Source organism: Nycticebus coucang, chromosome 15, assembly GCF_027406575.1.
Source record: "Nycticebus coucang isolate mNycCou1 chromosome 15, mNycCou1.pri, whole genome shotgun sequence".
Taxonomy (NCBI): domain Eukaryota; kingdom Metazoa; phylum Chordata; class Mammalia; order Primates; family Lorisidae; genus Nycticebus; species Nycticebus coucang.
The window spans coordinates 50573666-50600661 of record NC_069794.1 but is presented as its reverse complement, the minus strand read 5'-3'; the positions used below and the strand labels follow the sequence as shown (position 1 = coordinate 50600661).

General features: G+C 32.8%; 1 protein-coding gene across 9 annotated transcripts in view; it reads left to right on the top strand.

The window, feature by feature from the left end:
* Nucleotides 1-26996, top strand: part of TDRD3 (tudor domain containing 3) — a 185190-nt gene that overhangs the window by 145986 nt on the left and 12208 nt on the right. For all 9 annotated transcript variants that reach the window (XM_053563595.1, XM_053563596.1, XM_053563594.1 and 6 more), the window contains 2 exons: nucleotides 567-1417; nucleotides 6179-6304. In XM_053563595.1, coding sequence (XP_053419570.1) covers nucleotides 567-1417; nucleotides 6179-6304 — 977 coding nt within the window. The remainder of the gene's footprint in view (nucleotides 1-566; nucleotides 1418-6178; nucleotides 6305-26996) is intronic.

Sequence of the window (26996 nt, the reverse complement as noted above, 5' to 3'; positions counted from 1 at the left end):
TCAGTGACCAGGACAAATGGCTTTTGATTGTCCACCATTTTTTAATGATTCATATCATTGTTTTACTTCACTAATATGGCTAACTAGAACATTATATATTAGAAATACAAGACTAGGCCATGGCACCCATAGCACAGTAGGTACAGTGCTGGCCAAATGCACCGAGGCTGGCGGATTCGAACCTGGCCTGGGCCAGCTAAACAACAATGACAACTGTAACAAAAAAAAAACAAAATAGCCGGGTGTTGTGGGTACCTGTAGTCCCAGCTACTTGGGAGGCTGAGGCAAGAGAACTGCTTAAGCCGGAGAGTTTGAGGTTGCTGTGAGTGGCGCTCTAGGGTGCCAAAGGGTGACAAAGCGAGACTCTGTCTTGAAAAGAAAATAAACACAAGACTTCTAAGAAAGCACAGAAAGATTAAGATAATGAAATAGGAAGATGGAAGACGATTTTAAAATAGTAGTTCAATAATTTTGTAATAGATTAATTTTTAAGAATTTAAAAATAATGAAATATTAATGCAGAGTCTTCATTTTAATTGTGTGTATGATATACTTTTACCTTTCAGAACCTAAGTCACAGCCTCAGCAGCTTCATCAGGGACAACATAGAGTGTCAAATACAGATCAAAACGGAGTAAAAGAAAATAATCAACCAAGACATCTTCCTCGAAATGATACCAGGCAGCCAAGAAATGAAAAACCACCTCGTTTTCAAAGAGACCCCCAAAGTTCAAAGTCCATTTTGGAAGGCAGTGGGTTACCTAGAAATAGAGGTTCTGAGAGACTGAATACTTCTTCAGGATCTGAAGTATGGGCTGAAGAGAGAGTCAGGTGTGATAGACCATACTCTAGATATGACAGAACTAAAGATACTTCTTATCCTTTAGGTTCTCAGCACAGTGATGGTGCTTATAAAAAAAGAGATAACTCTATGCAAAGCAGATCAGGAAAAGGTCCTTGCTATGCAGAGGCAAAAGAAAATCCACTTCCTCAAGAATCCGTAGATTATAATAATCAAAAACGTGGAAAAAGAGAAAACCAAACAGCTAATCCTGACCATTTCTATGATAGGAAATCACGAACAATCAGTAATGAAGTTTTCAGTGGTATAAAAATTGAAAAACATTTTAATGTAAATACTGATTACCAGAATCCTATTCTGAGTAATAGTTTCATTGGTATTCCAAATGGAGAGACAGAAATGCCACTGAGAGGAAAACGAGTAGGACCTATTAAGCCAGCAGGACCTGTCACAGCTATACCCTATGACAATAAAGTATTTTATAATAGTGGTCCCAAAAGGAGATCTGGGCCAATTAAGCCAGAAAAAGTACTAGAATCATCTATTCCTATGGAGTATACAAAAATGTGGAAACCTGGAGATGAATGTTTTGCACTTTATTGGGAAGACAACAAGGTATGGATGCTTTAATGAAATTTTATATTAATATTAATAAATGTAACATTCTAGTGGTACTTTATAGAAAATCATCACTTTGGGACTGTGAGTTTTGTTATACAATTGTACTTGTTTAAAGTCTTTGAACATATTTATAGATAAAAGTTTTGCATAAATTTAGGTAGATATAAATTTTATATAAATTAAAAAACAAAAGTTGAGGAGTGAGAGGACTAGTGATAACAGTAAGGTAATAAAAACAGTTATAAAGGGGTTAGACTGAAGGATTGGGTGGATGTGAGAATCAGGTCAAAGAGGAAAAATATTTGAAATATTTCATAGGTAGAGTAGTTCCAGTTGATAAGGTAAGGATGTATTCATGAGAGTGTATGGCTAATGGGAGTGGTGAAAGTAAAGGTAACTGAAGATTTTGAGGAACTGAAATTCAGACTAGTGAATTTAGACAGATTTTTTTATACAGATACTATAAGACTTGGAATCAGGACCCATACCCTGTGCTGTTCACTGAATAGTGATATATAAGCAGGGCATTAGGTGTTGCCTGATAATAGAACAAGGTCTAGGAAAATTAGGTCAACTTAAGAAGGCAGTCAATGTAGGGAGGTGGTCAATTATGGTGTTTCTACTGTTTTTCACATGGCTACTCTCTGGCTGTTAGGAAGACTTAGAAAGTAAATGCAGATATGTTTTTTTAACTATCTAGACTTCTAATCCCACAACTCATACTACTTACTTTTCAAAATATAGGAATTTTTAAATTTAGGTAGTGGGGGATTTATTACATATAGAACCTCCATAGTTGACCACCTCCCTACATTGACTACCTCCTTATATTAACCTAGTTTTCATAGAATGGACATGCACCTATCAGTACAGTAGGACTGGTTGTTTATGTTGACCACTTCCATTGTTGGCTAGTTTGTTACAGTCCCTTGGTTTGTCTACTTTCAGAGGTTCTACTGTATTTAGCTATCCCTCTGTCATTGTAGAGGAGAGAAAGACTGAAATAGTTGGAATTCAGTATTTACTGAGCCAACAGTATCTACTGTAGAGGGAATGATCACTGTTTCAGATGTTTCTGTGAAAGGCTAAGATGAGGGTTTCTGTACTGGACAATGTGGGTTGGTTGGTGACTATGACAAGAGCAGAATAAGAGACTGGAGCTCAAATTCAATAATGTTTGAAAAAGATTGTGCTCCGAATAGTAAAGGCAAAACTAAAACAGACAACTCTTAAAACGCTAAAACAAACCCTCTATAGGATCAAGTATATCTGTCTATACTCTGTCTGCTAAAAAAAAAAAAAAAAAATCCTTTTTTGGGGAAAAATAACATCTTCTAGCACCTCTTCAATATTTTATCTGCAGTGTCTGGCATCCTATAAAAAGTTATGAGCCATGGCTAATAAAACAGAAAGAATGAGTGAATGAGTGAATATGAATGATTGACCAGAAACAAATGAAGGAGTAGAGAAAAATAGGCCTACAGGGATTAAGATAATTGGACTTAACAGACAAATTCCTTCAAAAAATATTAATTAAGTATTTAACAAATTAGAATTGAGTAGCTGCTAAGGGCCAGGCACTTGGTATATCAGATAGTTCTGGCTGTGCTACTATCAAATGCCTCCAAATACCTGATAAAATTATTAATGCTTTAATCGTAATTGTCTCAAAGAATAAATAATACTGAATTCATTTATTGCCTGTACTGAATATATTCAAAATAATGTAATATTAACATCTGAAAAATGGTACCTAACAATTCCAGAAATGCTTTGAGCTATTAGAGTATTCTTAGAATAATTAAATGATCTTCTAAGGTGACTACTTGATTTTAATTGGATATGTACTTTCAATTGTAGTAACGAAATGTAGACTCTAAATAAAGTATATTAGTAGGCATTAAGAGTAGGGTAAATAATAATTTGTGAAAGACATGGGATTATTTATCTTCTGAAACCACCAACTGAAGAGTTAGCTTTTAAATGTCAAAAATAGGAGACGTTGGGCGGCGCCTGTGGCTCAGTGAGTAGGGCGCTGGCCCCATATACTGAGGGTGGTGGGTTCGAACCTGGCCCCGGCTAAACTGCAACAAAAAAATAGCTGGGTGTTGTGGCGGGCACCTGTAGTTACAGCTACTCTGGAGGCTGAGGCAGGAGAATCGCCTAAGCCCAAGAGCTGGAGGTTGCTGTGAGCTGTGATGCCACAGCACTCTACCGAGGGCAACAAAATGAAACTCTGTCTCTAAAAAAACAGAAAAAAAGAATAGGTGATGTTTCAATTTTCTAACTAGAGACCAAGATAAAGATTTAAGAAAAGGAATTGACTATAACTGCCATGAAGAAACTGTAATCTTCTTTTTTTTTTTTTGTAGAGACAGAGTCTCACTGTACCGCCCTCGGGTAGAGTGCCGTGGCGTCACACAGCTCACAGCAACCTCTAACTCTTGGGCTTACACGATTCTCTCGTCTCAACCTCCCAAGCAGCCGAGACTACAGGCGCCCGCCACAACGCCCAGCTATTTTTTTTTGTTGCAGTTTGGCTGGGGCTGGGCCTGAACCCGCCACCCTAGGCATATGGGGCCGGTGCCCCACTCACTGAGCCACAGGTGCCGCCCTATAATCTTCTTAATTGCATTGTAATGATGTTTTGGAGATAATCAACCAGTAAAATCTGTTGTTTAAAAATTTTCTTAGAATACCTAACTTTCTCTCTAGCTCTTCTTTTGATAGAAGGATTTGAGAATTTGGGGAAGTTCTTGTTCTTTTTACTGCCAAAACTAGTTCAGTTCTTTTTTTTTTTCCCCCTCTCAAATGAAATATTACAGCCTCCAGATTGGTTTCCTTGCCTTAGACCTTATTCTTCTTAAATTTGTCATCCATACTGCTGACACTGTGATCCTGGTCTTAGGCCATTTCATTCTTTCTAGGTAAAATCTTTTCAACTGTAGAATATAGATGTTAGCATTTTTATCAGTTTATTTCACAATAAACCCATCATAAGTTAAAAATATGTTGAAAACGCACTTCATACACCTAACCTACTGAACATCACAGCTTACCCTAGCTTACCTTAAATGTGCTGAGAACACTTGTTAGCCTAAAGTACAAAATCATCTCACAAAAATCCTATTGCATAATAAACTGTTAAATATCTCTTGTAATTTATTGAATAGTGTCCCTTTGGGACTGTCTTTATCTGGCTTTATTTGGGGCAGGGTTTCTTAAGTGAGGCTTTTTAAAACTCATTTCATGAAGCTGTATTTTGGAGAGTTGAAGATGCAAGGCAGAAAGGTGAGATAGCATATGTGATCCTCCTTCAGTAACCTTGCAGCATTGCGAAGGACAAAGTCTAAAAGGGTGTCGATTTACTTGGTGAGCCATGTGAGAATATAGAATATTTATTGAACTTACCTGAACTGACAAGCTTACAATTGAAGCATATGTTCAGAAATACTCAAAACGTGAATTGAACAGAGTCTAAGAGTCTAAGAAAGGAAGAAGGCAGAGAAAGAATGTATACCAGTAACTCCAAGATGAGGAAAATCCAGCTAGCATCCAGACCTGGGAAGGAAGCACCTTAGATTTACTTAATCCCTTTGTACCATGAAATATAATAGTTATGGGTGGCGCCTGTGGCTCAGTCAGTAAGGCACCGGCCCCATATACTGCGGGTGGCAGGTTCAAACCCGGCCCCGGCTGAACTGCAACCAAAAAATAGCTGGGCGTTGTGGCAGGCGCCTGTAGTCCCAGCTACTTGGGAGGCTGAGGCAAGAGAATCGCTGAAGCCCAGGAGTTGGAGGTTGCTGTGAGCTGTGTGAGGCCATGGCACTCTACCGAGGGCCATAAAAGTGAGACTCTGTCTCTACAAAAAAAAAAAAAAAAAAAAAAAGAAATATAATAGTTATTAGTTAAATATATTAGCTGATAATATATATTAAATATATTAGCTGATAATATATATATTAAATAATACATTTAATGTAATATATAGAAAAACCATCTCTTTTTTTAATATATTGAGGATTAGTCATTTTGTTGAAGGATGTGTAAAATATGAATTTTTCTTGCCTTTAGCATTTTCAGATTCTTATGAGCCTTAAAGAGACACTATTAGTGTCATAGTAGAGCATCCACCTATTCTAGCATAAAGAAAATATTCCTTAAGAGTAAATATTTTTGCATTTCCATTTCACATTTACAAAGCAATATTCAGATTTATAATTTAGTGAATGGGTTGACCTGTGTTGGAGGAGTACTTTAATCAGATAACCTACTCCCAGTTAATCTAACAGATAAACTTTAATATTTGTATTTCTTATGTAAATCATTTCCATGTCAATTTTTTAATGTACATCACTTTTCAAAGCCAAATTAACACAGAGTAAATGGATTAAAGTTTCTGGACTTGCAGTGTCTAATCCTATAAATTTCTGATCTAAGTAATGTGCTTATTCCTTGCCCAACATCCCTGCTTCACTCAGCACTGCTGATGAGTGAAGTAATGAGCCTTCATTTTTTCCATTTATTTTTGTCACATATTCTTGCTTTTAAAATAAATGACTTCATAATTGTATAATCTGATTAGTATATAAGAATTGTTTTATCAATGTTAGTCAAAGAATTATCCAATGGTAAGTTTTCTTTCTTAAAAATATTAACATATTGGAACATTTTGAGAATTTATCTTTCTATCAACTGTTGCTCTTGGTGGACAATACTGATTATCATAATTAGAACTCCTTTTTGCCTCCTCAGTTTTACCGAGCAGAAGTTGAAGCTCTCCATTCCTCAGGCATGACAGCTGTTGTTAAATTCATTGATTATGGAAACTATGAAGAGGTGCTACTAAGCAATATCAAGCCCATTCAAACAGAGGCATGGGTACGTGATCCAAATTCTGTACAAAGGCATGAGCTATTTTGAAAAAAATACATGTTTCTAAAAGATTAGGCATAGTCATACAGAATTTACTTATAAGAGGCTACCCGTAAAGTAAGATTTTATTTAATTCTTCCACTGAACTACAATAAACATGAATACATTGGAATTATTTTTCTGGTAGAATGTTTTGTTGTATTATACTTTGGAAATAGGTGCTCTTATTTATATATTTGCCAAAATTTTGTGTGTGTAATATGGGTTTCTATGCATATTTTTTCTTTCGCAACTTGTTACTTTAAATTTTATTAAATTATGTCCAGTGGTTGCCAAATTTAAAATTCTGTTGGAGAAATGTATATTGTTTATTATTTTAATTATGTGTAAAATTAAGAAAAACACTTTACACATGACTTCATAGTGCATTTATTGCATATATATTTATGTATGTACAGATTAACTATACATATCTGTTTACTAATTATTTTATTAGTTTTGTTGCCAAATGTTATGTCAAAGCTGTGTGGTAACTTTGATGGTGTAATTAGAACTTAATGGCTTTATGGAGTTGATTTTATATGGGACTTACGTGACTTTGAACAGATAGATTCTTAAGTATATTTAGGCAAAAACAGGAGTACGAGACATTATAATTAGTTTGTAAAGTTTTTGCTAATTCTTTCATTTGTCTAATTTGTGGATAGTTGTTAATAAATGTATCATAAACTTACTGGTTGCTAGCTATATCACTAAAATATCAGGTATGTTGGAAAATTATATTATCTAGACAGTAGTCTTCATCTTCAAAACATACATTGTTTTCTCATGAGCTGCTTTTAGTTTTGGTATTTTAAAAAATTTTTCTGTCATATCTTCACTAGTACCCCTCTTGTCCAAAATAGATAAAATAACAAAAAACTTAATAGCAGTCATCAAGCTTTTTTTACATTTTTAGTATTAAAAATTTGTTATTTTCTGGATAATTTATCATTTCATATTTTACAGCATACTACTACTAATGTTTTAATTAAGAGATTCTTTCTTTCACTCTCATTCTCTAAAGTTTAACTCTTTTCCCCTAAAAACGTGAAGTACTATTAATATATAATTTATGTCTGTCTTTTTCTTGGAGAAACTTGATGTAACCATATTTTTACCCTCTGGATCTGCTATGATAGCTGTTTTCATTCTCTCTTTTTTATTAATATATTTAAATCTAGTTTTGATGGTAATTATTTCTTAAATCTATATTTCTAAAAGTCGAATCTTGGTTTGCTATTCATTATCTCTTCCCAGTTTTTTTTAGCAATAGCAATCAAATATTTAAAATAGAATTATGTTATTTAGCTTTTTTAATTTTTTTTTTTTTTTTTTTTTTTTTGTAGAGACAGAGTCTCACTGTACCGCCCTTGGTAGAGTGCCGTGGCGTCACACGGCTCACAGCAACCTCTAACTCTAATGAAATTAATTTATTCTTTTCTTCCTAAAGAAAACTTTAGTTTTCTTACTTTGTTTCTTCTCTCCTTCCTCTTGCTCTTCCAGGGTGGCCATAACTGATGATCACATTTGTTATTCCTCAGTAGCTCTTCCATTCAGAGAGGGGTATTCGGTCCCAAAATGATAATTTCTTTCTATAGTCAGTGACTTTTCTTTTTTCTCCCTTAATAGTGCTCATTTCTTTACCCTTGATTTTAGGTCTATGTAAACTTAGCTCACAGCAAATTTATCAGGTATCACAACTTATTTAGTGATTCTGTTTTGAACCACAGAAGTACTTTCATATTCTTCTTTCATATTTTTGAATACTCATTTATGCTTTGTTGTCTTTTTTTTTAAACTTATTTTTTTTTCCTGAGGTCAACTTAAAAATCTTTTATGAGATGCCTGAAATGTTTTGCAGAATCAAGCAGGATAGACTCACTAAATCTTTTGAAGATTCTGGTATTTCTTTCCTCCTACTTTTGTAATTAGGTGATTGTTGATGTTTTATGAATTTGCATAAACTAATATAACAGTTTTGGAGCATGTACATTATTGAGGAAAATATTAGCCTTTTTATTAGTATGAATAATAAACTTTGTTGAGAGAAATGTCTCCTTCTTAGAATACAGAGGCTACCAACTTAATGTATATCCACCCATCTCCATTAGAAAAAATACACATGTGAGCTATGAAAAGCTGCTGGAGAAGTATACTCTGTGTGGCTGCCAGTACATGTAATGTAGAGTTAAGATAGAGTTCTCTTAGCCTCTGAGAGTGTTAAGGTGGTGGGGGGTGTGTGTGTCTGTGTACATTTATTTTTGTAATTAGGGACCTGTAACAAGTTTTTAAGTTAATCAGAGCTGTACAGAATTATCAAAAGCAAAATATTCACTCCAGCAATATGAAAGTAACTCTGAGTGTTAAGTCATACTAAAAAAATTGAAGGGCCACAGAGGTACAAAGAAGTTGTTAGAGCCCTTAGCACAATAACTTACATGATAGATTGTGGAATTTTTAATTTTTAACTCTTATATTATGTATATGCATTACTATTTTTTATTGTGAAATGGTATTGTATCTTTTATTAAGGTTTCTGTTTGTTGTTGGTACAAGATTTTGGAAAACTGCTTGTTTTCCTAAATGTAGTAGTGATTATTTAGGGAAGATTTTTTTAAGTAGTTTAGAAAAAAACAATTTTAAAAGTCTGCATATAAACCAAAAGCTTTTATTGGCACGAGTTGCTTGTATTGTCTCTTCAAGATGTAAGGATAAATCATTAAATAAAAAGCATGAAAAATTAAGAGACTCGATGACTAAGTTAATAATCCATTGTATGGAAAATTAAGATAAATACCAAATTAAATTTTAAATCTAAGTGTTAATGTTTTTCTCATGAGATTTAGAAATTATTTGCCTTAGATTTGTCTGTAGGCTAAATATCTATTTCCTTTTTCTATCTGGATATACCTTTGTATTTCCAGAACATACTCAGAGATAATATTTTAGATTGCTAAAATGTATGTGATGAGTAAATATTTTGTCTACGGCCTGGGCAGGGTGGCTCACATCAGTAATCCTAGCACTTTGGGAGGCCGAAGTTGGGTGGATTGCCTTAAGCTCACAGGTTTGAGACCACCCTAAGCCAGAGCGAGACTTTGTCTCTTAAAAAAAAAAAAAAAAAAAGCTGGGTGTTGTGGTGGGCAGTAATCCCAGCTACTTGGGAGGCTGAGGCAAGAGAATCACTTAAACCCAAGAGTTTAAGATTGAGTGAGTTGTGATACCACGGCTGTGAGTTGTGATACCACGGCACTCTACCAAGGGAGACTAAGTAAAACTCTGTCTCAAAAAAAATAAATAAATAAATAAATAAATATTTTATTTTCTTCAGAATCATTTGTAAAACCTTCTAGTAAGTTATATTTTATTTATTTGTTCTTGCTAGATTTCACCTGTTTCTTTGGTTGTCATAAGATATTTTGTCTTAATTTAGTGTCTTTACTGTAGTGAACTTTCTAATTATCCCACACGATACAAGATTCACAGCTCATTATTTCATGGATAAATGCTCTAATTTTTTATTTATTTTTTCAAAGAAAGTCAAAGTGTTTTTCTAAATTAGCAAAGTAAATGACACATTATGGAATCTTGTATTTTATTTGTAAAGTTATATATGAAAAAACATTATTTTCTGTTTCTCACCATTGTAGGAGAGTACATTAATGGCGAAGAAAACCTGCTATTTGTGTTCCCTACAGGCACTTTCCAAACTGGTTCCTTTAAACTCTAAAACTAATTCCAGGAAACCAGTATAAAGATGCTGCAGGCAATTTGGAAGCACTTCAAAATAACCTAGTGCTGCTGCTCAGGCAAACCTTTTGTATTTTGTGGGTGTTGTTGGTTCTAAATTGCTCTTCCAAACGTGAGAAGACACTGTCAGGTCTTCATTTTCCAAGTATATTTATGACCTAGCTTCTGTTGAAACTTTTATTTTCCAAGAAATATTTTAGCACATGCTGATATCTAAATTTTCTTTTTAAAAGTCCATAGTACCTGCTTCTTGCTATCAGGAAATGATTGTTGCTCAACCATTACTCCAACTATAAAAATTATGATTGTATAGAAAATTGTTCCAAGACCTTAACATAATATTTCATCTTGGGCAGTTAATTCTGTAAAGAGACAAGCATATTTTTATTGTTTTTTAGGTAATCACCTTACCTTAAGTGTTTTTCTGTGGAATGTTCATTTATTCAACAAATATTCACTGGACAGCAATTAGGTACCAGTCACTGTTCTAGGTGAAAGGTATATACACATACTAAGTCCATAAAACACACAAAAATCCCTGCACAAAGTTAAGAGAGTTAGATTTTCTATTATACGAAGCAAACTTAGTTATCTCATTTGTGTTTTTAGTCTTATTTCTTAAAGCTTTAAAACAAACTGTAAGTGGAGAAAATCTTCTTGTTTACTGAAGTTTTAATTTAAATACTGTGTAAGTATTTTATTCCACCTTAGTTTGAAGATAAACTTAATACAGAAGAAGTAGTTATAATTTAATGAATTTTTAAGGAGAAGGCATAATTTAATGAATTTCACCTGTTGAAAAAGTTTTTATCTATGTATGTATCTATTTAAAAAGTAAAATTTGTTTTTAGTAGGGTTTGAGTTTTGTTTTCTTATGATAGTTATGTATTTCTTGTGATAGCATCCTTGGAAAAAAGAACTATTTCAAGTTTGTTTCGAAGTAACTTTGTTCAGAATTTATTTCATAATGGCATCCTAGGAATGACCTTTAAAAGTGACCTTTTCAAATTCAAATAACATTCTTAAAAAGCCATAAACTATTTTGTCACTAAAAAATAAAAAGAAAGAAAGAAAAAGAAACATAGAACCAAATAACCCCTAACCTATTTAATGAAGAAGGAGATGGAGACTTGTGATATATAAATTAATAGGTTAAAAATGAATCCTAAATAGAACAAAGTCATGTTAGTAATTTTAATGGCTTAGTATATATATAAGATTAGGATATATCTAGTTTGTATTTGATATCAAAAGATCATAGTATATATTAAAAAGAAGAAAATCATTATAGTTTTAGCTTCAAAGGAAGATTTGAATTATGTAACAGAGAGGTTTTGTCAATTAATATTTAGTAAAAAGTATGAGCATGTATTTGATAATAGTCCCAAAGTTTTTTCATTCTTACAGAAAAATTCTTAAATTATTGATTATAAGTTTTCTATACTTAAATTTCTACACTAAAAATATAATTTGGTAAAGGTCACTGAAATAGATGTTCTTCCTCCATACATACTTTGAGAAACTTTTCTTTCAAAGGTTGCCATATGGGCAGAGCTCATTTTCTCTTGTTCTGTAAACAACAGAATAAATCAGAAGGAAATTGTACAACTAGTTTAACTTTATTTAAGGGCATAATCTTCACATCATGGGCCATGGAACCTGGGGATTCTATGTAGTGTCTTTTAAGTTTTCTTTTAATAAAATTTGATTGAATTAGATGTGCTTTATTTATTCTTCTTTAACACCCAGCCTCTTGTTAGGAAGGGAAGCTGTGTTTATACAAATGCACTTTACTAGAGATATAAAAGATGCTGATAAAGACTGAGAAAGCATTCATTCATAAATACGCACCTCATGTGTAAACATGTCACCTTAAAAATTGTTCATATCTTAACCTTGAATCCCAAATTCACTTTGTGGTAGCTAAACCTAATGGGATACCAGGAAAATCTTGAGATTTAGTTTTGACCTGATTATACTATTCAGTGGAGACATTTTTTTTTTATTTACGTTAATATTAAGAGAATATTATGCTATTTTAAGAACCTGTACAAAGTATTCCTTGAATTGATAGTCAATAATAATATATTGTAATCTATTTAAATAAACCATATATAGAAACACCTTTAAAAAGTTTCTGAGTAATCTGAAGTTTTCCTTTAATGAACAATGAAAGTAGAGATTATGTTATTATTTCTTTTTTTCTTCTTCTAAAAGTGAAATCTTGCTTTGTTTTGTTTTTTTTCCTTCTAAAGGTGAAATTACTCCCAAAATGAAGTAACATTACAGGGTATTATCTAAGACTTTCTTTCGTTTTAAAGTTAGTTTAATACTATTAAGATTTGTTTCTAACTTTAATTACAGTTGGTAAAACAATTAAGCCTCAAATTATTTTAATATTAATATTATGTATCAGGCTAGCATAACTATTTGAAAAGTCCACAGTAATCTTTGTTTGTATACATAAATCATGTCAGAAGATATTACATTAATCTTTTATCACCTAAATCCTCCCTTTATGAATGGCAGCCTAAAATGTGGATTTCTGAATATATGGTGTTAATTAAGAAGTAAATTTGAGTTGCTTTCTTCTTTACTCACTATTATAAAATAGTTTAATTTTTTTTCTTTTGAAGTAGTCTTAAGGAGGCCTCATGTGTGAGAACCACATCTGAAGGGGGCTGAGACTGTCTGGCATGTTTTTTTTCCTTTGACATATTTGATGCAGTAGACCTTGAAAACTTGTTCTCTTTGAAGTGTAAATTTTGTCTTTTCATTTACTTTACTTATAGGGACTTTTAATGCTGTAATTTCAGACTGCACTGAGTTTTACCTTTCCTTTGCAAATACATGTAGTGAACTTGCTAATATACTCCTTGCACAGGAAATAAAGTAGTAAAATAAATAAATATGAAGGATGTTTTTGTTTTGTTTTATTTCTGCATTCCCAAAAATGTTGGGCATGTGCCTTGACACACGTCAATATATTTTAAGGACTTTTATAAATCTGAAGAGGCGTTCTTCTTGAATTATTAAAAAAAAAAAAACCCTCACAAACACAAACAGGCAATTCTGTTTTAATTTCTGGTGAATTTTAGTTTCTGAGTTTCCTTCATCTGTATCTAAAAGAGCAGAAATACAGTGTTACTCATTGCTGGGGAAACTTTATCCCCTTTCAGATGGAACTCCCTTAGTGCAGCTTTCCTATTTCATTATCAGTGATGGTGAACCTTCAAGGGGTGGGCTTATAATACATATTTGATTGCATACCATAATGACTTGTCAATTATCCATTCCCTTTTATAATCCCACATGATTATCTGTGTCTCTGCTTAATACCATTTTTCTATATTCTTTCTTTTGTCATCTTATTAGTCACCTCTCTATTTTCATTCTGTTTCCTAACCATATCTCTTTGGCATTAAAAAAAAGGGGGAGTTCTTTTTAGCTCTATTGTGTGGTATCTTTTTTTGATGTGTATGGACTACCCTTCCTACTGATCCTAATATCTTGACCTTTACTGGATCCATATTGTTTATTCTAGAATCATGTACAATAAGTTTCACCATCACACTTCTAGTATAAGAGTGGAGTTGATCTGTCTCCTTGTGAGAGAAATACTTTGGTGTTAATAGAGCTTCCAGTTCCATTAAACTTGGGAACTACTGGCAAGAATTTTACACCTTGTCTTGAAATAACTCCCTTAGTAGCCTGTCATTTGCTGAGAGCTCCATGCAGAAGGGAAAGAAAGTTCTGCAACAGTGAGTATATTTTATTTGCTTTACAAAGCTCATATAGTTCAGTACGAGTAAACTATTGAAGAGATTCTAGTTAAGCAGCTTAGATCATAGGAATATAAAAGTCTTTTTTTATACGTATTTTCTTGACTAATATATCCAGCTTGTGGTTTTCTAAAGTGTGTTTAGAGAACATTCGTTCTACTTCATGGTTAAACAAAAAATGCTGTTAAAAAAATTATGTATACTTTTTTGGACTGTAGGATTTTTAAAATTGTTATTTATCTCTTTTTCTTATTTTCCTGAAACCAGTTGTAAATCAGGTAAACTGATACTCTTGGATCAAATTCCAGAACTCACTTGTGACAGTTGATGGGGGAAATATTCTTATTTCAAGAAGGCTCCTTTTTCCAAACACTTAAGATTTTAAATGAGAGCAGAGTTTACTGTTGGATAATAGCTAGTAGAACTTCAGAGGCACTCCATAAATGTCCAGTAGATGAACACAAGTACAGAATTCTCTAAATAATCAGTAGGTGTATACTGTAAGTACCATCTCTTTTAGACTATGACAATTTTAAGTTGGTTTCTAACTGTAACAGTAGAAGGAGGTCTTTACTGTTTGTTGATTGATGAAGTAGTCCTGGTGGTCACCTTTATTGCTGGAGTCCTTCCTCAGACATCAAGCCTGTACATGACAGTTTAATATGATAGTTTTTCTTCAAATATCTTTAAATTCTTTTTGTAATAATGTTAAGACTACTTTGGAAAATAGATTAGCTCATACTGAAAGAACTAACAAATATAGATAAAGACACCTTTAGACTGAGATGGTACCAGTCTGGGAGTCATTTCTGGTGTGGATATTGATTAAATTTTGTTGCACATGTTAAGTGAATGGGATAGCATGAAGGAAGTAATTTGGGAAATGCAACATTGACTTTTCAAAGCTCCTATTAACAACTTTTTATTGGCATTTTTATCATGCGTGATTATGCTTGCTTTTCCCAGATTGTGTGTGAGTAGGAAATTAGAGCCAGTCCTCTTGGTAATGATTAATAAAGGTCTTGTTATACAAAGCAAGATATTTGAAGTCAATTTTAGTTTTGTGTGTTTTAAATTCTAAAATTTATGAGCATGTAATTTTTTTAAGTATTGCTAAACAGCTTTTTGGTACTGGGTAAGGAATTCCTTGGACCCTATAAAGAGCATTTTATCCTAAAGAGACTTAGTAAATAAGAGTTAAAATAATGTGGAGAAAGTATGCTAATGTATTTTTTTCTCTTAAGGTGATCAAATAAGATAAATATTATTATCAGGAAATCCTGTTTTGGCTATCAGTACCCAAAATAATGTTATATTTAATCATATTTTTAAAATACGAAACTGAAGTCTTGAAGCAAATGGAAAAGGAAGATATACTAAGAGCTTGAGAGTATTGGTACTTACTCTAATTTTTTTTATGTATTCAAGGTAATCTTTTTTCTCTTCTACCCCTTGTTACCCTTCTTTCCTTTTCCTCCACATTCAGGTTCCTCTTCCTCATTCTCTTTTCATCTTGTATTGTTGTGCGAGTGTTTTTCTTTTTATTCATCTTGAAGGTATCAAGTGGCTTTTAACTATTAGGTTGCCTATTTTCCAACTTAGATAAGACAGGTGCTCAAATGACATCTGATTAAATAGAGCATCAGTTAAAATTCAGAAAGGCTCTAAAAACTTTGGGCACAAATGTATTGATATCCCTGGTCGATCTTTTGTATGCTCTGATTAGTATAAATGCTTACTTTGCGCTTGGCCCTACTGATAGTTTTCATAAATAGAAAGGCTTTTAAAGATTGAGATGTATTGGAGCTTATTTAAAAAAAGATGAAGAAGACCAACCATGGTGGCTCACATTTGTAATCTCAGTTCTCTGGGAGGCCAACGCAGGAAGATTGCTTGAGGCCAAGAATTAGAGACTAGCTTTAGCATCAGAGAGACTCCACCCCTACAAAAAAATAAAAAAAAGCCAGTCATGGTGGTATATGCCTGTACTCTCAGTTATTTGGGATACTGAGGCAGGAGAATTCTTGAGCCTAGGAGATTGAGGTTGTAGTGAGATATGATGATGCCATTGCACTCTACCCAGGTAACAGAGCAAGACTCTGTCTCAGAAAAAAAAAAAAAAAAAAAAAGAAGTGTAGAAATGATAAAAACGTGGTAGTTATATGTGCCCAATCCATTTAAATCATATTCTCATATTCTTAGGAAATTAGAAAAGGAAATACAATTGCTCATTGAATGTGTTTAAAACCTATTAGAAATGTAAATAGTTAAAATGGGAGATTGAAATACATAATTTCTTTAAGAAAAAGACTGCAAGAAATTAAAAACTGGAAGTCTAAATTTTGTTATAGAAACTTCATTAAAATAAGCTACATTAAAAGCATTTTAGGCATAATTTAAAAATTATAAGATTTACATCCAAGATGCATACACTTTCCTATTTGTTGAAAATACTTAAAGTTGGCTGTGAAAAGACTGAATATGTGACTTTTCTATCCATTCTAATGACTATAATTGCTTTTGTGAAAATAATTACGAAGGGGAAATGATTAAGATAGGAAAAAAGTGATCACAGAATAGTAACAGGAAGATTTGGTATCTTGTGTCTTAGGCAATTTTCAAAATAATTTTTATAGTGATGTAATAAAGACTAAAACTACTAAACAAAAAATTTTAAGCAAACTACCTTAAACAATTTTAATTATAAAAAAGTTTTTCTTTGTGAAATGAGAATTACTATGCTTTGAGGTTCCAATGGATTTCATTAAATGGCAAAGTATAGCCATAAATAACTTCTGACATTATTTATCACTTATTGCCATTCTTGGACCCAAGGCTGAGAAACTTTTCAGATTCTGTGTGCTTTATCCTGAAGATAGGGTGAAAAGGGGTCACTGATGGAGTTAAATATCTGCTCTGCCTGGCCTTTGAAAGAAGGGGAGAGGGCAAGGCTGGTTTTGGGCAAATTACTTCCACCTCCCTTTTTGCCCCTGCTTCAGCTCCAGGGGAGCTGGAAATGCACAGGAGGAATCAGAAGACCTGGGTTCGAGTCCCGGCTCTGCTACTTACTACCTATGTGACTTTGGGTAAGTTACTTAATATCTGTGGTCTCAGTTTTAGTATAGGGTTGTTGTGAGAATTAAGTAATAAGATCTAAATAAATGGGCTTTGTAATCTCCCATGGTCTGAAAAACATAAATTTTTATTATCACAGGCTTAGCTTTCTTATCTCCTGTTCTCCTCTAGTCTAGTGTCCTTAGCTGTGCATTTTTAAAACAGTTTAGAATGATTTAACTCATTTTTGCTTTGTCCTCTCCATATGAAAACTATTATTCCTATCCGCTGCATGCTTAAGAGTTAAATATTTAAAAAATGTATAACCTGGTTATTTAAATTAATCGTCACTATAGAGAGTGTACTAATATTACCCCTTCTTACCTTTCCCATTTTTCTTGTTTAACCTTCTCAGAATTACATGCTTAGAAACATCAAAGAATCTCCAATGCATGAACATTTAGTGGTAGGGAGAAAGTTTTTGGTAGAGGGAAGTCCCTTAATTCTTGTTTACCAGCTCACTTCTCCCTTAGTTTAGCAAGGTTGACTGGGAAAATGGGGATGCAAAGGTGCCTTTAGTCTTTTCATTTTCTCTGTGGAAAGGAAGATGGAAGTAGTTCAGAGTTAAAAAAATTCTTACTGAAAAGACCTTACTGGTAGGTCTTACTGAAAACCTTAGACTCTTAATTTGAGGAGCAATAGTAGAAGAGAGAGAGAGATGTGGTGCCTATTTCTTTGGTTACTTCTTTAAATGATATCTGACTTGCCTCATCTTCTCAGTAAAGTAAGTCTTGGCTCACCCTCACCTAAACTAAATTAAAAATGCTATCTCTATTGGGTGCCCAGTTCATAGGGTGTGTGGAGCTAAGTAAGAAAGAGAACTTGCCTTCTAGAGCACACGTGGGTTCAGACCAAGGCATTGTTAGGAAGACATAAGAAGAGCTTGTGGCAGTTCTTTGTCCAACTCTCCCTCACAGTCTGAGAATGCTTGGTCTGGCTATGTGTAAAAATGATAATAATAGCCACTTACATCAACTGCTTGCCATTAATGCCTAATTACCATGGAGCACAGTTACAGTTAACTCATGTAATAATTAGATTAACACTGTTAAAGATTTTATTTATTATTATTTTTTTAGCCTTGAACTGTTGGCTTATGCTCAATATGGTTTCTTGCTGAAGTAGCAATGTCATCTTTCATAACTAAAAATTAGAAATATCAAACTCTGTTAGCAATCAAATGCAAATTGAACAGTTAAGTACAGTTTTAAATTTACCAATTAAAGAAAAAATATGCTGGAAAGGATGCAGTGATATGGATACTCTTATACATTGCTGATAGCAATATAAATTGTTAGATCCCTTTGATTTTTTTTCCCAAGACTTAAAATTGCTCATAACTTTTAAACCAGTAATCCCATGTTATTAATATCTCCTAGGGAAATAGTCAAGGATAAAAGCTAATTTTTATCATTGCAGCATTGTCATAATAGTAAAAAACTAGAAACTACCTAAATGTCTAACAATAAGATAATGGTAAAGGAAGTTATTCATCTGCCAGATGAAATATATGGCTGTGATAATAGATCATTATGAAGGTTTTACTATCATAGGAAATATTTGTGATAAGTGAATAAAAGCAATTTAGAGACTTGAATAAGAATATACTCAAAGTTGTTTTAGGATAGTAAAATTATGTGCACACCTCCATGGGTATGCCATTTTAAATGCATTCTATAATTTTTTATTACATTTGTAATTTTAAAAAACAAGCAAAATTAGAAGCATTCCATGGCCATTCATCCTCAGTTGCTAGTCTTTTAGTAGCGACAGGAAAATTTTCGTAAGTAGATACTCAAAAGGAGACAAACTTTCTATATTTATTAAGCACACACCAACAGTGAACCACTCACCCAGTGTTCAGTAGAAGGTTCTCATGAGGAAGGTGATGTTCTAAAATCTACATAGTTATATTAACTATATGATAGCTAGGCAATAATATGTCAGCAAAAGTCAGTGTTGGAAAATGTCTTATAAAGCTGGTTTTAGGCTCTTGTTAGCAACATTAATATAATCCTAGAAATGCTGACAAAGTTTCAGGCCTTCATCTTTGTGCCAAGCATTAATATATTTAAATAGATTAAAAATGTTAATTAGGTGCTTAGCATTCTGAGCCAGTATGTATATGTGTAATGTATACACACATGCATGCATGTTGTGATATTTACCAAATTGTTCCTCTGGAGATCTTATCTCAGTAAGTAGAGTAAGAAAATCAGGTGGAAAAATAATTTTAAAAACTGCTGTTTAATCTCATGAGACTTCAATTAATTTGTTGACCCATCTGCCCCTATTATTCACTCTTCCATGGAGCTTTTCCTAACAACGAACACAGTTTTAAATGAGGACAGTTTAAAAAAAAATGTTCATCATAATTTTGGTATGACAATTTTTAAGTGTTGTGTACCACCGCCTATGGAATTATAAAACAAAATCCAAATAGGACACCGGATAATCCTTTTAACATATGCTGTCATGATAATAGAGTCAGCTTGTAGACTATCATGCAATAATCTTGCTGTGGCATTGAGGGGTACAGCCCCATCATGGACACTTGATCTCTTTCTAATTGTTACCAGGCCAAAATATTGATAAGGATTCTAAAAATAACCCATACAACTTATAGTCTTTCACTAAGAACAAAAAAAGCTTAGAAAAATAGTCTGTCTCAAAGTTCATGCCATTGTTTCATGATACTCAAACAGAGAAACAGTATTATGAGATTTACCAAATTATGAACTAGATAAACATTCCTTATTTAAAATGTAGTAGTAAACTATTATTTGCCAATTAAATTTACAAATAAATTATTTGTATGTATCTAAGCCTTTGAGGATAAATGTCTTGGAATGTACAGTAGTTAATGTGAAAAAATTGGTGTGAATATATTTGTATTGGTGAATTTTACTGCTTTATTATACTTTCTCAGTAGTTATTTTCTTGGAAGAGTGAAGGCTCCATGTTTGTATATATCAAGGGAAGGAAAAACTTTAACTTGTATGAATTTTATGAAGGTGATTACTACCCTGTTTCCCTGAAAATAAGACGGTGTCTTATTTTAAGGTGTGCTCCCGAAGATACGCTAGGTCTTATTTTCAGGGGACATCTTATCTTTCCTGTAAGTAGGTCTTATTTTCAGAGGATGTCTTATTTTCGGGAAAACAGGGTATATTTCATAAGCCAGTCAGATTTGTCTCAGCAAAAAAAGTTGCCTCTGGGTTCCTTTCTTCATTGAAAGAAAAATGAACATGTAGCTAATCAGATTCTCCATCTCTCTTTGGTGTTATATTGGTCATTAATACTGATAAATTGTAAAATCACTTTGTAAGTATAAAGTGCTACATAAGAGCTAGTTTAGCACTGTGTGTTAGATTCTAAACCTTTTTCACTCACTAGGATAATATACTCAAATTGTTTAACTCAAATCAGTAAAAGAAAAACTGTTTATGTTGTATTTGGCATTACAAAGAAGAGAACTATAAATTTGTGAAATATATAGTAATAGCTCACTTTATTGAATATGTAACCTTGTACTGAAATTATTCTAAGCTCTTTACTTACAGTATTGTAGCTGCTAATGGACTGGGTAGCCATTTCAGTTGAACCTGAGTATATGGTGCTCAGAGAAGATGGCATTGTGGGTAATTTGTGTTTTACAATAAGAAATATAGGATCTAAATGATACTATATCCACTTTGATGTGCTAATTTCATTATATATTTAAAATGCAAGTAAGATGGAAAACACTTGATTTTTATAAGTTTTTATAAACCTTATAAGAGGTTTATACGATCTGATTTTCTCCATTGGCATCCACTGAGATATGTGGAAAGAGCATGGACTTCATTGTATAACATAACCTGGGCAAGGTTTTGTTTTCTCCTTTGAAAAATAATAAGAATATGTAATCTCATAGAGTTATTGTGAGGAACATGGAAACTGCTCAGTAAACATTTTGTTAAGTCACTAGATGATGGGAATGCCTGATTAATAGGTTGTTAATTAATGTTGGTTCCATGTCTTTAATTTTCCTTTAAGTCTTTGGAAGGCGCAGACTATCTTATTGTTACCTTCTGAAAGTGATCTTTGTTGACCCTGAATTGCAGCAGTAGTTACTGATTGATATTTCCAAGTCAGGAGTTGCGTATCCATCCCAAATTACCTCTTTTGAAAGGAAATCCACATTGCTTCTTTCCATCCTTTTCTTCAAGCTAATTATTTTTCCTTTTATTTTTTATGTTAAAATTTTCTTTTGGATTTCAATGCTGCTAATAAAATGAAGCTCTGTATTAGGACTCTGAAAATACAGCTCTAATATAAAACTTCAGAAATCTTTTCAAAGTAAGCTAGTTTTCTCACAGAATAAAAGAACTATGCTCCTTTAAGCTAATAGTATTGGTACAAAGTTATAAAGATTTCCATTTTTTCCTTATGAAAAACCATTTTCTTTCACACTTTTGAAATCCTATGGTTTGTAACAGCCTTCATAAATTGGCAATTTCTGTTTTAGCTCTAACATAAAGCTTTTCAGCCAGTCCAGCTGTCTGTGTACCTGCTGCTTGACATTGACAGAATTCTTGTCAAAACCTAGGCTTTGCATAAATTAATGTTTAACCCTGGACAGGCTTTTCCTCCTCACTTCAAGGCAGCTTTTAAAAGACTGTCATGCCCTTATTCAAAGATAATGAAAGTGAAAATTTGACTGTATTTTTTACTTTCAAGAAAAGAGTTTATGAACTGTTAGGATACCATGAACTTTCCTAGTCTTTTTCATTTCTTTTTGAACTTTAGTTAATAATACTCAGCCTTGCAAATTGCTGTGCAATATAGACATCATCACTGATAGACCACTTTTACTTTTCTTTTAGTCCAAAGGATCTATTTGTTGCACATTTTAATATTCTACTTACATTTGGAGAAAAGAGGAAGGAGTTTAACAAAGGGGCATAATTTAAATAATCTTATGGATGATTAAGAATTTTAGCAGTTGATTATCTTAATATGTTTCATAAAGCTACTTATTAAGTATTTGAATAAACCAAGACAATATTTGACTTTGTAATAGACTTCATGATGTCATTCATGATGTTGTTCATTGTTTCAGCCATGGCTGAATGACAAAGGGAAAATAGGTTTATCCTAGACAAGATGAACATGTTTATGTTCATGATCATACATATTGTATTCATCACACAATAAATATGATCATACATTTATTATGTTCTTCTTTTTTGTAAGATTATGAGCAAATTATTCTCCAAAGAGTGTATCATCAGTTCCCCCACCTCTGTTGACCGTATGTTTTAGGTATGGAATTAGAGGTACTAAAATATGATCCCTGCCTTTCCATAAACCCTGAAATAGAATCATTACAGCAAAATATAGTATGTCTAATAGTCTTACTTGAATCAGGTGATGCATACTGTATTATTTTCCTTTACCTAGGATGGAAATAAGTTCATCTTTTTATTTTTGGAGAAAATCTTTGTGATACCTTTTTCTCCCTTCAGTTATCTAACCTTAAAAATGATTGGGAAACACAATTATAAGAGGGACTTTAATGTAACAAATGCAATCAATGTAACATGGTTCTTTGTACCCTCAATGAATCCCCAACAATTAAAGAAAATGAGAAGGCTTCCCACCCAAGCTTGGAAAGAGAATAATTAAAAAAAAAAAAAAGAAAAGAAAGTTAACTCCTTGTATAAATTCAGTATTTTGAAATCTCCGTGTGAGGCAAAATATTCATAAAATATAAGTATGCTGAAAGAAGTATATATTTAGATAATAAGAAAATGATATATTCTCTACGAATGAGGCAAAATAGTATAAGTGATTGAGAATATGATGATTAAAGTTCCTTCTACTCAAAACATAATTGCCATTGGAATACTAGCATGTATAACTAGAAAATATAGTAACTGATTTACTATCTGCAGAATTTCTTTTTTTTTTAATTTTTTTTTTGTGGTTTTTGGCCGGGGCTGGGTTTGAACCTGCCACCTCTGGCATATGGGACCGGTGCCCTACTCCTTGAGCCACAGGCGCCACCCTGCAGAATTTCTGTAAAATAAATATTAGTATTCTCATAATATACACAAGGAAAACTACAAGTTTAGAGCTAGTTAGTAACTTGTGAAGATCTTTGAGCTAGTAAGTTGCAGAGCTGATATTCAGGTTTAAGACTTTCTGACATCAAGAGCACGATTCTACCCTTTACTTGTAAATGTAGGTAAATGATACTAACCTACCTGAGAATTTTGATGTGGGTTTAATGAAATAATGTATATGAAAATGTTCAGCATAATGGTAAATTTATTCTCAATATGTGATAAGTAGTTCCAATAAAGTGTCTTTTAACCATTTAATTTGTACAATCTTAATTCTCACAAATTTTAGATAGAGATCAGAAGATGGATGTGGGTAGAGGTATCAATAAATTCCTGATATTTCTCAAGGGACTAGAGGTATTTTATTTAGGATAGGATAAAAAACAACCTGTTCATTTTAACCTAGTACTCTTTGCTAAAACAGTTCAATCTTACAAAGTTTAATCTCATATCTCCTAACTCTCACTCGAATCTAGTTTCAAAATTAAGCTACATTTTAACCCATCTAGATATTACCTTTTAAGCTAGTGGCCTCTAACTTCCACTCATTCTACAAAATGAAGGCTAACAAATCATCAAAATAACTTGTCAGAAATACCTAATGTAATATTACATAGTTATTCAGAATATACCACTGATAATACCAGGCCAAAATGACATCTTTTGTTAGTGTGTGTAGACTTCAGCTGCACTTAAATTTAAAACTAAATTTGTATTTAGTCTGAGAAAATAATTCTCTATAAATACAGAATACAATAGAGCTGGGAGTGGGTTGTAGGGATTTTACTTGATGGCAAGAACAATATGAGTGAGTAATAATTGAGCAACCACTAAAAACATTAAAGAAAGATTAGATGCCTAATAGATTTGTATATTGCCTACAACTTTCATCATGAAAAATAATAATATTGTGTTCCAGGCAGATCATACTTGGAATATTATTCAGTACTAGATTATGTAGACTGATAAATACTAAAATGTATAAAGGAAAAGATCCAGATGATGGTGATTATCGAAATAATGGTAGTTGACCAATGATTCTTTTTTTTTTTTTATTGTTGGGGATTCATTGAGGGTACAATAAGCCAGGTTACACTGATCGCAGTTGTTAGGTAAAGTCCCTCTTGCAATCATGTCTTGCCCCTATAAAGTGTGACACACACCAAGGCCCCACCCCCCTCCCTCCGTCCCTCTTTTATTAATAGAATACGTGAAGATATAATACTCATTTTTAAATAATTTAAAAGCTTTCATATGGCAAAGGAGACCAACTAGAAAGTGTAGATCGGAGTTTCAGAATGAGATTTGCACTTTCTAGTGAAGGTCACAGGGCAGTAGCATTGGCTGCTCATGGAAACCTGAGTTCCCTTCCCCATAGTTAATTGAAGAAGGCAGAATTACCATTTGTGTGTGATAAAGTGGATGAATTTTGTACTACAGAGAAGGTTAGATCAGTGACTTCTGAAGTACCTCACGTTTCTAAAGCTATAGCTTTACTTCTCAGCTTGATCATTTATAAGAATTTTTAAACATGTGTTTTCTTTGTCTTTCACCAAAGAGAAATAGTTTGTTATGCAGTTATTGTTGGCATGGATTGTTGGGCATGAATTGTGAGTTAAATGTGATAATGCTGTTTATTACTTTAGGGCCCCACTTACATTAAGTATTAATGTTTTCATTCTTCACCTGTCAGTCTTACGTTCCTTAATTCTTAATAAGGGATGAAAACATTAGCAAATGGTTTTATTTTTGTATCGTTTGGTATTGCAATTTTTCTTACAATTATATGAAGTATTTCATATCATATCTCTCCTACTACAACCTTTAGCACTTTTTAGCTGCAGAGATCTGGACTATATTTTATCAATTTGGAGATTTTTTTTTCTAATTCAGTTTATTAAATTTGTATTATAAGTCACTGTGAAGGGGAGGAGGGGAAGGAGGATGGGGGGAAGGAGGGTAGTCGGTGAGACCACACCTATGGTGCATCTTACAAGGGTACATGTGAAATTTACTAAATTAGAATATAAATGTCTTAACACAATAACTAAGAAAATGCCGTGAAAGCTATGTTTAACCAGTTTGATGAAAATATTTCAAATTGTATATAAAACCAGCACATTGTACCCCATGATTGCATTAATGTACACAGCTATGATTTAATTAAAAAAGAAAAAGAAAGAAAAAGAAGTCACTGTGGCATCCCATTTTGGTTGTCTCACTGGTCAGTCATGTACATGAAGTACATTAGGCTGTTTTAGAGTAAAAAGCCATTCTGACATTATGACAGTAATTTTTACTTTCAGAGAAAGAATTAGTTAAATTGCATTAGCCTACCAATTTAAGATGTAAAAATTATGTAAATTATGAGAGAGAATGATGTGGTTAGCCTCTTGTGATTCGTGCTCATGTCTTAACTGTTCTAAAACATATTTGCTCAGTAGGCACATTTGGGAAAGTAGTTTGTTTGCAAAAATAATTTACAAGTATTGATCTGAAAATGTATCAGTGGTGTAGATAAAAATATAAACATTTTCCATTATTAGTCATCATTGCTATATTTTCTCTTTTTAAATATTATTTCTGGCTGGTTTATTTTTATTACATATCCTAAAAATTTAAGGGTATAGTTTAAAAGCAAGACATCAAAGAAGTTAATTATGTCAGCTTATTTTTAGCTTCATCTTAAAATATGCAGGTTTCATACAAATAGTGTCTGTGATTTTTGGTTGATCATTTTCAGTAATGCTCTTTGCTAATTTCCTTCCTCCTTTGTTCTATTTGCCCTTTTTTCTCTATAATTAAAAAAGAAGAAAGAAAAAGACAACCTCCCAAAAGAAAAAAAAGTGGTAACAATAGAATGAATTATAATGTGAAAATATTAGTTTTTGTGCATAATGTTTGAACTTCTGAAGAAATAAAAGGAAGGCTGATGGCAAGAATCTTTCTTCTTGCATTGGTGTTTTCATTTTCTCCTTTTTTTTTTTTTTCCTGCCCAAAACAATTGAAGCTAAGTTCTTGGTTTTCATCCAAGACCCTGCGTCTACATAGTTTAACTGAAGTGGGCATATGTAGTTTTTTAAATATAGAGTTATTAGATTCAGAATGATGGCCAAATAGATTTCTTATTTGCTAAGCTGTTTATAGGTATTATCTCATATATATAATTCTCCTAGTACACATATGTGGCCATTACTGCTGCTTATGTGAGAAAACTGAGAAGTTAAGTAATTTGCTTGGGACCTGTTGTGGTCTAAACCCAAGCTTCTTAAATGCCAATGCTGTGATGTAGTATTTCTCAAGGAATGCTTTGAGCAGATTGATATCTTTTAGAGCAGGAGTATGTTCCCTACACTGACTTCTGGAGAAAGTTTTGGAATCTGTTTAACCCTTAGCAATGAATTTTAAAGAGGTACACATTTTTACAGATATGTTCTATTCATTCTTTGGACTTGACTATTCGTATCTCAAAGCAACTATATTCATTAAATAATCTTTATACTAGCTTCAGGGGTGAAGCCATTTATTTGTTTAAAATTGACCATAGAGTTATCAACCCTTTGTTGGATTCATACCATGCAAATAGCTTTTCTTATTCTGAAGGTTGTCTTTTTGCTTTTATTGTTGTGTCCTTAGCTGTGCAAAAGCTTTTTAGCTTAATTAAGTCCCATTTGTTTATTTTTTGTTGTTTTTGCTATTGCCGCTGAAGTCTTCTTCATAAAAATCTTTCCCCAGTCTCACATCATCAAGAGTTTTTCCCACATTACAGAGAACTCAAATTAATCAACCAAAATAGGGCAAGCAAAGCCATCTACCACTGGCCAAGAGATACGAACAGAACCTTCTCTGAGGAAGACAGACAAATGGCTAACAAACATTTGAAAAAATGCTCATCATCCC